Source organism: Hypanus sabinus, chromosome 13 (assembly GCF_030144855.1).
Source record: "Hypanus sabinus isolate sHypSab1 chromosome 13, sHypSab1.hap1, whole genome shotgun sequence".
In the NCBI taxonomy this organism is placed as follows: domain Eukaryota; kingdom Metazoa; phylum Chordata; class Chondrichthyes; order Myliobatiformes; family Dasyatidae; genus Hypanus; species Hypanus sabinus.
In genome coordinates this window covers 55,966,365-55,978,727 of record NC_082718.1, presented here as the reverse complement: position 1 = coordinate 55,978,727, position 12,363 = coordinate 55,966,365, and the positions used below count along the sequence as shown (strand labels likewise).

At 42.8% G+C, this 12,363-nt stretch overlaps 1 protein-coding gene across 1 annotated transcript; it reads right to left on the bottom strand.

Moving 5' to 3' along the window:
* Window positions 1-741: 741 nt before the first annotated feature.
* On the bottom strand, window positions 742-8,040 carry LOC132403880 (ATP-sensitive inward rectifier potassium channel 8-like). Its single transcript, XM_059987656.1, has one exon. It carries the CDS (start codon window positions 6,508-6,510, stop codon window positions 5,269-5,271), a length of 1,242 nt encoding a protein of 413 aa, XP_059843639.1. The 5' UTR covers window positions 6,511-8,040; the 3' UTR covers window positions 742-5,268.
* Between the last annotated feature and the right edge of the window lie 4,323 nt (window positions 8,041-12,363).

Sequence of the window (12,363 nt, the reverse complement as noted above, 5' to 3'; positions counted from 1 at the left end):
CTCTTGCCTTAACTAGTTAGGTTTGCTTTAGTTACATTTCATCTAGTTAAGATAATTACTTTCTTCACACAATTTAGATTATAAGACGATCATACATTGGAGAAGAATTAGGTCATTTGGCCCATTGAATCTGCTCCATCATTCACTTTCCTTCTTTCTATAACCTTTAATGCCCTTAGTAAATCAGTACCTATCAACCTTCTCTTTAAATATATCCAATAATTTGTCCTCCACAGCATCTGTGGCAATCTGGCTAAAGAAATTCTTCCACGTCTCTGTTCTGAAGAATAGCTACTTCTATTCTGGGTCTGTGCCCCTTGGTCCTAGACTGTCCCATTTTTGAAAACATCCTCTTGAAATCCAATCTATCTGTATCTTTCTATATCTGATAGATTTCAATGAGTTGTCTCCCCTCCCCCCATACTTCTGAGTTCTGGCAACTACAGACCCAGGACCATTAAATGTTCTTCATACTGCACATTCCTGCGATCATTCTTGTAATTCTCCAACTGGATTTCCTTAGCGTTTAGTGTTATTTTGTTAGAGTGTTATTTGTCTCAGCTGATCTGTGCCCATGATGATCAGGAGTACAACTTTTGTACCCAGAATTTTGTGAAATGATGAAATGATCAAATAATCATTACAAACAGTGTTAACTCCTGAACTCCTTCCACCAATCACTGGAAAATATATGAGAGAGCACCACGATAATTCTCTTATTTCACAGAAGACAGAGTGGAAAACAGATTTTGAGTCAATGTTCTTTATTTTCATAAGATGTAAGAACAGACAAGATAGAGGCTTCATAACAGGGATACAGCTTTCCTTACATCCTTGATATATAACATTAATATATACATATTGGAGCTTAGAAGAGTGGAAGGTGATTTTTTTCAGATATCAAGTATTATCTCAACATCATAACTGCTAAGAGATTTTTTCTTCCAACTAGAGAAGAAAGAGCTAGTCTGTTAAAGCTCCAAATGAAGATAAACATCTCTATGCAGAGACTAGTGGGCTTTTAGAATTTCCACTTCCATCGGCTGTGGGTACTTAGCCATTAATACTGTATATTCAAGGTGAGCTTGCTGGAATGTGTTATTCTTAAGAAGTGGGAAGATATGGAGATTGAGCCAGAAAGTGGTTCTGAATTGAATGGGAGGGGTACGGAATGTTTGAGTGCCTATATATGTGACCAAGGTATTTCATAGACATTGAAACGCTACTGGCATGCTGATGCACCATCAATAACTCACACTGAGACGTAAGGCGAGATATCGGCTTTTATTGACTGGAAGAAGGAACCAGGAGTGAGTGTCTATCATACAATGTCCTGGAGACTGAGGCCGAGCGTCAGGCCTCAGATCTCCTTTATACAGGGGCCTGTGGGAGGAGCCACAGGAGCAGTCAGCAGGGGGCGTGTCCCGACAGGCACATAGTTCACCACACATGCTTAGAAGAGGGGCAGATAATCTGCATGCAATGAAATTCCACATACCCAGAATGAGGTACTGACCAGATATCTATATTGAGCAAGGTGACTAGCGGATACTGGTATGCTGTTGTTCAAAATGAAGCCATTAGATCTTGTGAACTGGGATCTAATCTAGTTGTCCACTGCTCCCTATCTTTGTTACTGATCACCCCAATCCAATAAATTTCTAGTGATACAGTTTGGCAGCCATTATGTCCCACTATATTTTGCTGTAACATTCCAGATATTTAAAAATAATCAGCATTAACTAATGGAAATTAACTTTCTCTATGTATGGTGTGTGCAAAACAGGTCATTACTAAGTAAATAAATTGAAGAGCATGTCGGAATTTAATTTGCATTGCTAACATAAATGTCCGGATTACACTGACAAATGCCACCTGTGCTGGTTACTAAAACTGAAGTCTCAGATTTCTGTGTACGTGTCCCAATAAGGCAGTAACTTGCTGACAGATTTAATTGGACAATAATGATGGGGGGGGGGGGGGTGGGGGGTTGTTGGGAAATTTCCCAGCTTACACTGGAGAATCGTTGGACAAGGGAAATAATGGGATGGATGTATAATTAGGGGAAATGAGTGCTTGATGATTAACGTGGATCTTATGATCTGAAAATCCTGTTTCTGTGCTGAATGACACTATGACTCCAGAAGCTGCACCCAGTCAAATCGAGCAGTTCAGTTCCAGATCCCACTATGTTCAAAGGGGATTGTAGAGCCAAGGAATAGGAGGCAAAAGAGTAGGATATAATATACAAAGGAACTAATAAGGAGAAAAATATTTTGCCTTGTTAAATATTTAATTATATGATTTATGAGCATTTGGTGTATGTTTATGGTTCTAAAGGTTTATTTAATTATTTACTTCTGTCAGTAGTTTTCAATGTCTGAACTTTCAACAGTTCAAAAGCTGACACTCAAAGCTAACAGTACAGCCCTGCGGCACAGCTGGTGGAGCCGTTGCCTCACAGGTTCGATCCTGATGTCCAGTGCTGTCTGTGTGGAGTCTGCATGTTCTCCCTAGGGTTTCTTGCAGATGCATGAGTTTCCTCCCACCTCCCAAGGACTGCAGGTTGGAGGGTTAATTGGCCACCTCAAATAGCCCCTCCTGTATAGGTGAGTAGTAAAATCTGGTGAAACTGATGGGAAACCGGGAGAATAAACTAGAAATAGTGTAGGATTGTTGTAAATGAGTGCGTGCAGGTTCAGTAGGCTGAATGGCCTCTTGCTGAGCTCTATGACTATGACTTTCCCAACTGGCAATGTTTCACATATGCTTTGCCATCTGTCACAGACAGTCATGGGCAGTCCTCCAAACTGGCCTCCTGATGAACAGAGTGGTATCTCGAGTAGAGAGAGTCAAAGAGAAAGACCCCCTACTTGTGCCCCAGTTAAATGCAGATGTGTGTAGGCCAAGTGGTTAACCCAGGTATGCAGACTGTACGGACACCTTCTTTTAGATAAGTTTGTACAGGTGTATTTATCCCTTCAGTGCATATAATTACCCTATGCTATTACTCTGAACAAAAGTATACCATTTATCCCTCTTATCCTGGCTGATATTTATTTCTCAATCAAGAATGAATTTTTAAAAAAAGTCCTTTATGTAGTAAAATCAACAAAAACTTGTAAACTCTAGTCTGGGTAACTGAGCACAGTTAGGATGTAGATTGTCACAGATTTTGCAGTGCAATTAAATGGACTTGCTTCCATGTTGTGTCTTTCATATCCCAGCCCAAGCTAAAAACAATTCACACTTTGGATGTGTATTCCTTCTAAGGAAGCATGACAACAACTTGTCTACTCCAAGACCCCACAAATTTCAATATGAAAAAAACACATTTTTAAAATTAATGATTGAGGAATAAATATCAACCAGGATATTAGGGATAAATCATCTACTTTTGTTCAGAATAATAGCATAGGGTAGACACAAGCTCATCTGAAAGAAGGTGTCTCAATTGTGAAATATTTCAGGACTCAGGTGTCAGCTTGGACTTTTCATTCAACTCTGAACTGGGAATTAAATGAAGCCCAAAGCAGAAAAAAACTATGGGAAATTCCACTCTTCCCCCTCAACCCCCTTAAGCACAGGGGTGGTGGGGTTGAATATGGACCACATGCATGTTGCTTGCTCATTTCCAATATGCATGAATATAAGAATATGCAGAGAGGAGTGTTCAGAGCCTACCTCACCATCAGAAATATCTACAAGTCTCTGCCTCAAGAAGGCAAAATCCATCATTCTTACTCCGGCCATGAGTCAACCTATAGCTGGGGAAGTGATGACCCCCCTTCTGCTAGACTGTTGCAGGCAACTTATTTTTTTATTCTCTCTTACTTCTCTTCTAATATTCTATATTTGTATAACCATGCACTAGTAATCCACGTGATACTGTAACTTCCTTTGGAATCAATAAAGTATCTATCTATCTATCTATCTATCTGTCTATCAAAGGTCCCCACCAGCCTGACCATTCTGTCTTCTCACAGCTGCTATTTGGCAAGAGGTGCAGAAACCCAAGGACCTACACCACTAGGTTCAAGAATAGTTACTTCCCTTCAACCATTCCACTCTAGAAGCAGCCTGCATAATCCTAATCAGTACAGTTCAGCACCATTCTGATCACTTTTAGTATTTTACACTAAAATGGATTTTGCTTTTTGTTTGAATTGTGTTCTTTGTTGTAAAAATTGTTCATGTTTATCTTGTTTCTCTTTTTTGTGAATGCTGCTTATCCTTTGTTCTATGCCTGTGATGCTGCTGCTGGTGAGTTTCTCCTGTCACCTGGGCATGGGTGTACTTGATGCATATAACTATAAACTTGAGTTTAACTTTGACAATCTGCACTTTATACGGTGCTGCATGATAGGTAGTTTTATAGAAAAGCATGGAATTATAAATTTAGGATTGTAGTCCGCAACTCTTGGGGCAGGGAGGGAACTTTACACTAGAGTGTAAAATCTATTACACAAACCAAACACTAGTTTTCCAGACAATCTTAAAACCGAATGGTAATGGTTAAATGGGTAGAATACCTTGGCCAAAATCAAAGTTGGCAGGAGAGAGAAACGCTCGTGTGATCTATACAGAAAGAATGCAAAACAAAGATTTTCACTATACTTCATCAAATATGACAATAATAAATCAGCTTAATTTAACTCAGTGCATGCAGGCAGGTCTTCGTGAGTTCTCCTGGTCCTCGCGCATCCACTGTGGGAAAGAGTGGGGAGTTGGAACAGTGAGTTTCATAATTGCCACCGTTATCAATATAACTGGAAACGGGGACTGTCCCTTTCCCTGACCTGCCGAGTTCCTCCTGCTTCTCGTGTTTGTTGCATATGTATCACAGTCCCTGCCCGTGTTGTTAGTGCTTATAGTGCCGTTGTACTGCGAAATCAAGTGAACTAGTGTACTGTAAACATCAAAGTTCAAATGTGCAACTGTTGACAAACATCAAAGGCTCTAATAATTTGATAAAACGATGTCACTTTCAATAGTAAAGGGCAAAAACAAAGAGGTTGGTACTGAACCGTTCTTACTGAGTCACATTTAGTTCCATCAGTTCGGCTGAAGGATCTCGATCCGAATGTCGATTGCCGAATCCCCTCCAGAAATGCCGCCTGACTTGTTGATTTCCTCCGGCGTTTGGTGTGTTCCTTGGTTAAATCAAGGTGAACGGAGAGTGGCAAAGATTCCATGTGGCATAATTGTTCATTTGCTCGTAGTTGGAGATCTGAAGTCAGCAGTGAATTCTGCAATGCTGAGGTTGCATCAGTTAAACTCGGAGTCAGCAGCATCAGTATTGCCTTCGGGAGTAAGGAATTGGACTTTAGGGATCAGAAGGGACGAGTTGTTCCTCCTCATTGAGTTGTTTCGCCTCATGGAACTCCGCTTCCTCAGCGAGTTCTGGTGCGAGAGCTCACTCCTCTGCAGGGTCTGGATCAGGATGGAGGGTTGCTCATCCAGCTCCCTGGCCGTGCAGCGAGGAGTTGCCACTTTGATCCTGTTGCCGAACTTGGAGTAATCCACCGAGTAGGTACCGTCCTCCTCGGTCACGATCGGGACGAAGCGGTAGCCCCACAGGATCTCCTCGGCGATGTAAGACGTCCTGGCCTGGGTGGTGATGCCAGTGGTCTCCACCACGCCTTCCAGTATGACGATCACCTCCAGGTTCTGGTGCTGCAGGTCACTGGCCGAGATCTCGTAGAAAGGGCTCCGCTTGTCTATAACGTGGCTGATGGTGAGCGGCGCCACCAGGAAGATGGTGTTGCTGTCGATGGGGTTGTCCACCAGGATGTCGATCTGGTGGATGGGGATAACTTCTCCCTCGGTGGTGGTGGTCTTCCTCACAACCTGCATCCGGACGGAGGCGCTGATGATCATGCTCTTCCTCAGGTCGCCCACTCTGAACATAAAGCAGAGCTTGCCGTTCCTCAGGCAGACCACGGCATGCCGGCTGAAGATCAGCGTCTCCGCTCTCCGGTGAGCCTGAGCCGTCTTCATGAAGATGCAGCCCAGCATGACGGCGTTGATGATCAGCCCCGAGATGTTCTGCATGATGAGCACGGTGATGGCCATGGGGCACTCCTCGGTCATCATCCTGCCGCCGAAGCCGATGGTGACCTGCACCTCGATGGAGAAGAGGAAGGCCGAGGTGAAGGATCTCACCTTGGTGACGCACGGCTCGAAGGACGCGCTCTGTCTGTGGTCCAGGTCCCCGTGTGCGAAAGCCACCAGCCACCACATCATGGCGAAGAGGAGCCAACTGCAGAGGAAGGACATGGTGAAGATGAAAAGGGTGTAGCGCCACTTCAGGTCCACCAGGGTGGTGAAGACATCCTGCAGGAAGCGACCTTGCTCTTGGATATTCTTATGCGCCGCGTTGCAAGCTCCGTTCTTGTTAATGAAGCGGGGTTGGCGAGGACGTATCGTATAGCGGGGCTGCCGGACGTTCTCAGCCGCGATCCGGGCCAGGACGTACTCCTCTGGGATGATGCTCTTCCTGGCCAACATTCTGGCAGCATAGTCCTGACTTCACACCGGGCAATGGTGTTTCCTTGTGGCTGTCGTTTAACCACAGGTGCGCAATAGTCGGGATCACCTTTCAAATCTCCAAATTCCCCATTCAGATCAAGGGAAATTTTGGGTGTATGCAAGTTGGATAATGTAAGTTTGGCTCCAAGGACTTCAAGAGTTCTCCTCCTCGCGCTTTGCGTCTTTCTGTCCTTTTTTTTTGTTGATATCTAGAGGTTATGAGATTTTCTTCCGTGAGTCCCTTCCTTATCCAGGAGTAATGCTGCCAGGGCGGGATCCCGGTGCCGTGATGGGCAGCCTCTGCCCCCGCTACCTGTGACTTGCCAGGATGCTGCGAGAGAGCGCTATCCAAGAGCTGAACGGACCCAAGATCTGGACTTCCGCACGGTGCCGGGGAAGAGAGTCATCGCTGAGGGGATCCCACATCGGCGCCGCCGGACCAGAGGGATGTGCCGCGTGGCGCTGAGTAAGAGCCGGCCTCAAGGAGAGACAAACTCCGCCGCTGTTCCGCAGTAACTAGGGCCTCAACAGCCAGTCCGTTTTCAACCTAGTTCCCGAGCCCCCGGCCCGAACTTTCTGACGTAAGTAGGAGGACCGTTCCTTCTTATTCCCAATGGGAAATCCAGAAAATAGAGGTCATTCTGTTAACCCTTTCAGATCCCCAACGACATCAAAGACACAAGAGTTTGCAGATGCTGAAATCCGGAGCAACAAACTGCCGGAGGAGCTCAACTCTGTGTGTGTGTGTGTGTGTGTGTGTGGGGGGGGGGGGGGGGTGCGGAATATATTGTCGGTTTTACATGTCGAAACCCTGTATCAGGAGTCAGTTGATAATTGTTGATAACGAAATGTCGACAACCCCTTTCCTCCCACAGATGCTATTCCACCCGTTGGGTTCCTCCAGCGGGTTGTTCGCTGCCCCAACAACTTCTGTTTTATTTGGCTTGTTTAATTAGGATGGCTTGATTCAGAGCAGAGGCTTCACTTCTCTAATGACCCTTAGAATCGTGGAACATGGACACTTCCCCACCTCCCCACGCCCCCGAGGTACGATAATTTCCCGCTCCCCTTTTCAGTCCCAAAGAGCGGCAGAACCCGGTAAACCAGTCTCCCAACCCCAACACTGCCCCCCCCCCCCCCCCCCGGAAATGACCAATCTCTGCTCCGTAGAGTCCGCTCCGAGAAACCGCCTCCTCCTCCACTGTCACGTATAGGAAACCAGGAGAGAAAGAGGGACGAATGGACTGGAAATCCGGTCCTAAATGGAAGGAGAAGAGGCGAAGATCGGGGTTGGGTAACGGATGTGAGGAAAGGGTAGCAGCAATGAAGTACTAAAGTGAGGCAATAATAAATCCTATTCATTCACATGTTGTATTCGTCTGTGTTTTGAGGTTGAACCCAAGTGCCAAATCTCAGCCAGCTTTGCAGGGTCGCGACCGCCAAAGGAAGTCACAACCCATATTCACTCTCTTTCAATACGTGCAAAATAGACCGTCAGCACACGGTGAAATGAAGCACAGTTGAGGAAATGGGACGGGGGGGGGGGGGGGGTTTGGAGCGAAGTGAACGGGGTTGTCGGTAGTTAACTGGGTCAAGTTGATTCACTACATTGAAAGGGGTTTGCTGAAAATGTAATTGTAATATCGCATCTGCTGTAAAGGAGGCACCCTGGCTGAATTGTGACAGGGTGCAGATGGGCAGACACACGGACCCGTCACGACCTCGGGTCGTCGGTTGAGTATTCTGAGCTTTTTTTTTTGCTTTTTTTTATTATCTGTGTTTTATTAATTAAAATTATCCGTATTGTTGTGTTTGGGTTTTATTATGTCTTATTGTTAAGCCTTCTCCGGTTTATATTTAAGTTTCAAATGTCCCTGGATATTTCCAATTAATGCTCCGAGACTTTGCAGGTGTCTAATTAAGTATCCTTGGACTTTTTTCTCTTATTAGAATGACTGCTTGTAAGCTTGTTGTGAGAATGGACACGGATTCCTTCGTGCTCTGGAGTATATTTAAAGGGGCAATGCTAACTCCTCCGTGTCTCGGTCCTTGCCTAGTGGGATTCTGGTTGAGTTATTTAAGATCGTGTAAGTTCTGTTGTTTTTTTCTCTTGTTAATAAAATTCCTAGCTTTGTTTAATCCTTCCGGGATCCCTGTGATTACGTGCTTGGGTCCAAAGATGCAGCGTGACACAGACAGATAGAACATAGATAGATCCTAGTAGGTGCCAGAACCATTGAAATCCATTATAGGCATATGGGAATCAACCCAAATCAGAAACTCACTTCCATACAACAGCCTTAATCATGAGCTCTAAGCTCCCAGATGCTACTACACCTCTTCAAGTAAAGTCAGGCATGACAAATATTGTACACATAACTAAATTTAACATTTTACTCTAAGCATTCAGAGTAATTATTCTCCCTCATCCTTCTTAATGAATACACTCTGAATCATACTGTGCTGAACACAAAGGTGATGACATCAATCACTTCCTTTCACTTTAAGGTACTTTACAAGGTGATAATCACCTTCAGTGATAATGAGGACTTGAAGTCTATGATGAGGACTTTTAATCTTAAAATTAAAATGATGAACATAACTCTACAGGGGCATTGGGTGCCATCTGCCAAATTGGTATCCTAGTGGTGAAATTCACAGCTATTATGTGGTGCAGTGCAGAATGTGGTTCCTATTGAAATCATTTGCCTTATTTGCAGTACCAGCATTACTTTCTCTTCGGCTCTTTGATTACTACATTGTCTTCTCCAATTCAGTAAGCTATTCTGATATTGCATGGTATTTCATCCACTAGGATCTTTGATCCCACTCAGTCAGAACTTATGGGGTAGAGATGCAACTCTACCAACTAGATCATATTGGATGGCAAGAACTATAATTTGCCTTTTGTACAATGCCCTTTCCTTGGAAAATATCTCATGGCACCTCAGGGATAGCATAAAAATACACAGACTTTGAAATATGAAGGAGATAGGAGCAACATAGTTAAGATGGTGATATTTATTTATTTAGTAATACAGTGCAGAACATGTCTTTCCAGCCCAACAAGCTGTACCACCCAGCAATCTATCCCAGTCTAATCACAGGACAATTTACCAATCAGTATAAATTTTGACTGTGGGAAGAAACTGGAGCACCCGTAGAAAACCCATGCAGTCAACGGGAGAACATACAATGGGTGGTGCTAGAATTGAACTCCAAACTCTGACACCTCGAGCTGTCAAAGTGCTGTGCTTACCACTCTCTTAAGGAGAGCCTCAAAGAACCTAGAAAGGACATTCCTGAATATGAGGTCCAGGTAAGAAAAGCCAAAGCTGTCAGTTTTTAAGAGGACTGAAAGTGGAAGAGATGGGAGATGTACAAAAGGACAGTGTCGAAGAGCTGGTTGACGTGGGATTAGATGTGAACTTGGCAATTTCAGAGACAATAAAATTGTGGATAACAGCGCCAGTTCTACCCTTCCATCAATGAATCATAGGGTCAGAGCCATTTTTTGCCTCATGCTAAGACATAATTAATTATCATGGTAATCATTATTACCATCTAATTTTATTTTCCATGAAGCAGTGTGATCCTGGGATTCTATTATCAGCCAGCAGAGGGCAGGGAATTGACTGCATGGACAGTTATTGTTAACAGCAACTCTACTGGAGGAAGAATTAACTCTTTCTGAGCAATTTAAAGGAAAATACTCAGACATTGTCTGTCAGCCCTGTCTCATTCCTTAGCAGAAATACCACAGACTATTGTTGGACTAATAGCTAGAGCAAAAAAATCCAAGATGCTGGATAAACTTAGCAAGTCAGGCAGCAACAATGGAGAGAACTGGAGTGTTAATGTTGCAAAGTCAAAGTAAACTTATTATTAAAGGATGTATATGTCTCCATTTACTACCTTGAGGTTCATTTTCTTGTAGGCATTTACAGGAAAATAAAGACATATAATAGAATTTGTGGGGAAAAAACATGCATAAACAAAGTCCGACAAACAACCAATGTGCAATAGAAGACAAAATGAGCAAATTAAAAAGTAAATAAATAAGTGAATTATAGAGAATATGAGTTGTGGAGTCCATGACAGTGAATCTATAGGTTGTAGACTCAGTTTACTCTTCATCTGGACTGTGTCCTAATATCCTGATACCTTGGGCAATCTCAATGAAATTCAACAGAGTGGCCGGTGTGAGGACGCTTCCCTTTCTGGGTGAATTTAGGATTAGGATATCATGCCTCAGGCTAAAGGATCACTCTTCTCCAGTATTGCAATCCATCTGCAAGTGAATGGGGCTGTCTACCTATACTAGGTGTAGGAGTTAGTGCTGAAGGTCACATTGTAGCTTGGAGCAGGAACTTCTAAGGAAGAACAACAATCAAAGGTCTGCTGCCACTGGGCTCTGAGGGACTGAGCCTCTGCAACATTCTGTGGGTGTCTTGTATAAAGAGTAAACATAATTAGCACTCCTGATTTGTAAGAATACTATTTGTTTGAAGGCTCACTAAATATAAAGAAAGACTTGAACGAGTTTTATTGTACTTTCCACATATTTTTTATGAATCAAGTGTATATTTGAAATAAAAATGATCAGAGGGCTATAAATCTTGGGAATTATATTGGATAAATAATTATGTTATGCTGTGTCACTGAGTAATTTCAAGTCTGAGATAGACACATTTTGGACTACAGAAGAGCTAAAGGTCATAGAGATCAGACAGAAACGTGAATCAGATCAGCTACTACATTATTGAAAGGCAGGAGACTCTCAGCTGTTGTGTGGTCTACTCCAGTTCCAGTTTCTCATATTCTAATGTTTTAAAAAATGTTTGAACATCTCAAGAAGCTTTAATTCTGAAAGTAAACATATTAGTCATATTGTTTGATGTGATGGATGCACTCAGTGAAGCTCTCAAAGGATTCATGAAAGACTTGGCAGGGGAGATTCACTCTCTGCAAAGTCTCTCAAAAGCAGTCACTGTTCATGGAAATTGTTTTCACTCCCACAGTAACAATTTTAATCATCAGATCCAACTGATGCAGTTTCCTTCTGTATGTGTAATAGGCTGAAACATCTACTCAATCTTTTCTCATGATATATCAAGTGCAGAAAACTGAAACTGTTCTGTCATTGTGTATAATCCACACTCACTTACATTCCTTTTTTTAATCCTTTTTAGAGTACTGCACTTTATTATAAACTAACTTTTAACTTTCTCTGCTCTGCATAAGAAATCAAAGTTAAAGTCAAGTTCATTGTCATATGAATAAATACATGTATGCACAAGCACAATGTCCAATTCACTTGCAACAGCATCAAAAGCATATCTTATCAAGCAAGCAAAATACAAATTAAATATAAATCATACACAATTTTTACAAATAAGGACAATAGAAATAAAGTTTATTGTAGTGCAATAATGCTGCTATACTGAAGTAATGATTAGGTTCGTTCAAGAACTGAATACTTGAAGGGAGTGTCGGCCAGAAAGAATTAAAATTGGCAAAATCACTAGCTCAAAAAAGCCAGGGACAGTGGAAGCAGACAAACCAAATGTTTTTGTTCTTGCCATGTGATCAAAGGAATCGATGCTGCCATTTTATGAGAATGAGCTTGTGGTCACTATTTGGTGAACTGTTTTGTGAACTGATTCCTGTTCAGGGATAGCAGCTGAAAATGGGCACAATGAGGTTTCCACTGATGATCTGTTAAACTTACAATCATTTCCAAATAAGAAGCTGTTTTTTAGTTAGATTATCATGGCAGGCCTGTGGAAAGAACAGCCCGTGACCTGAAGCAGCCAGAGCCCAGCTGGCTGA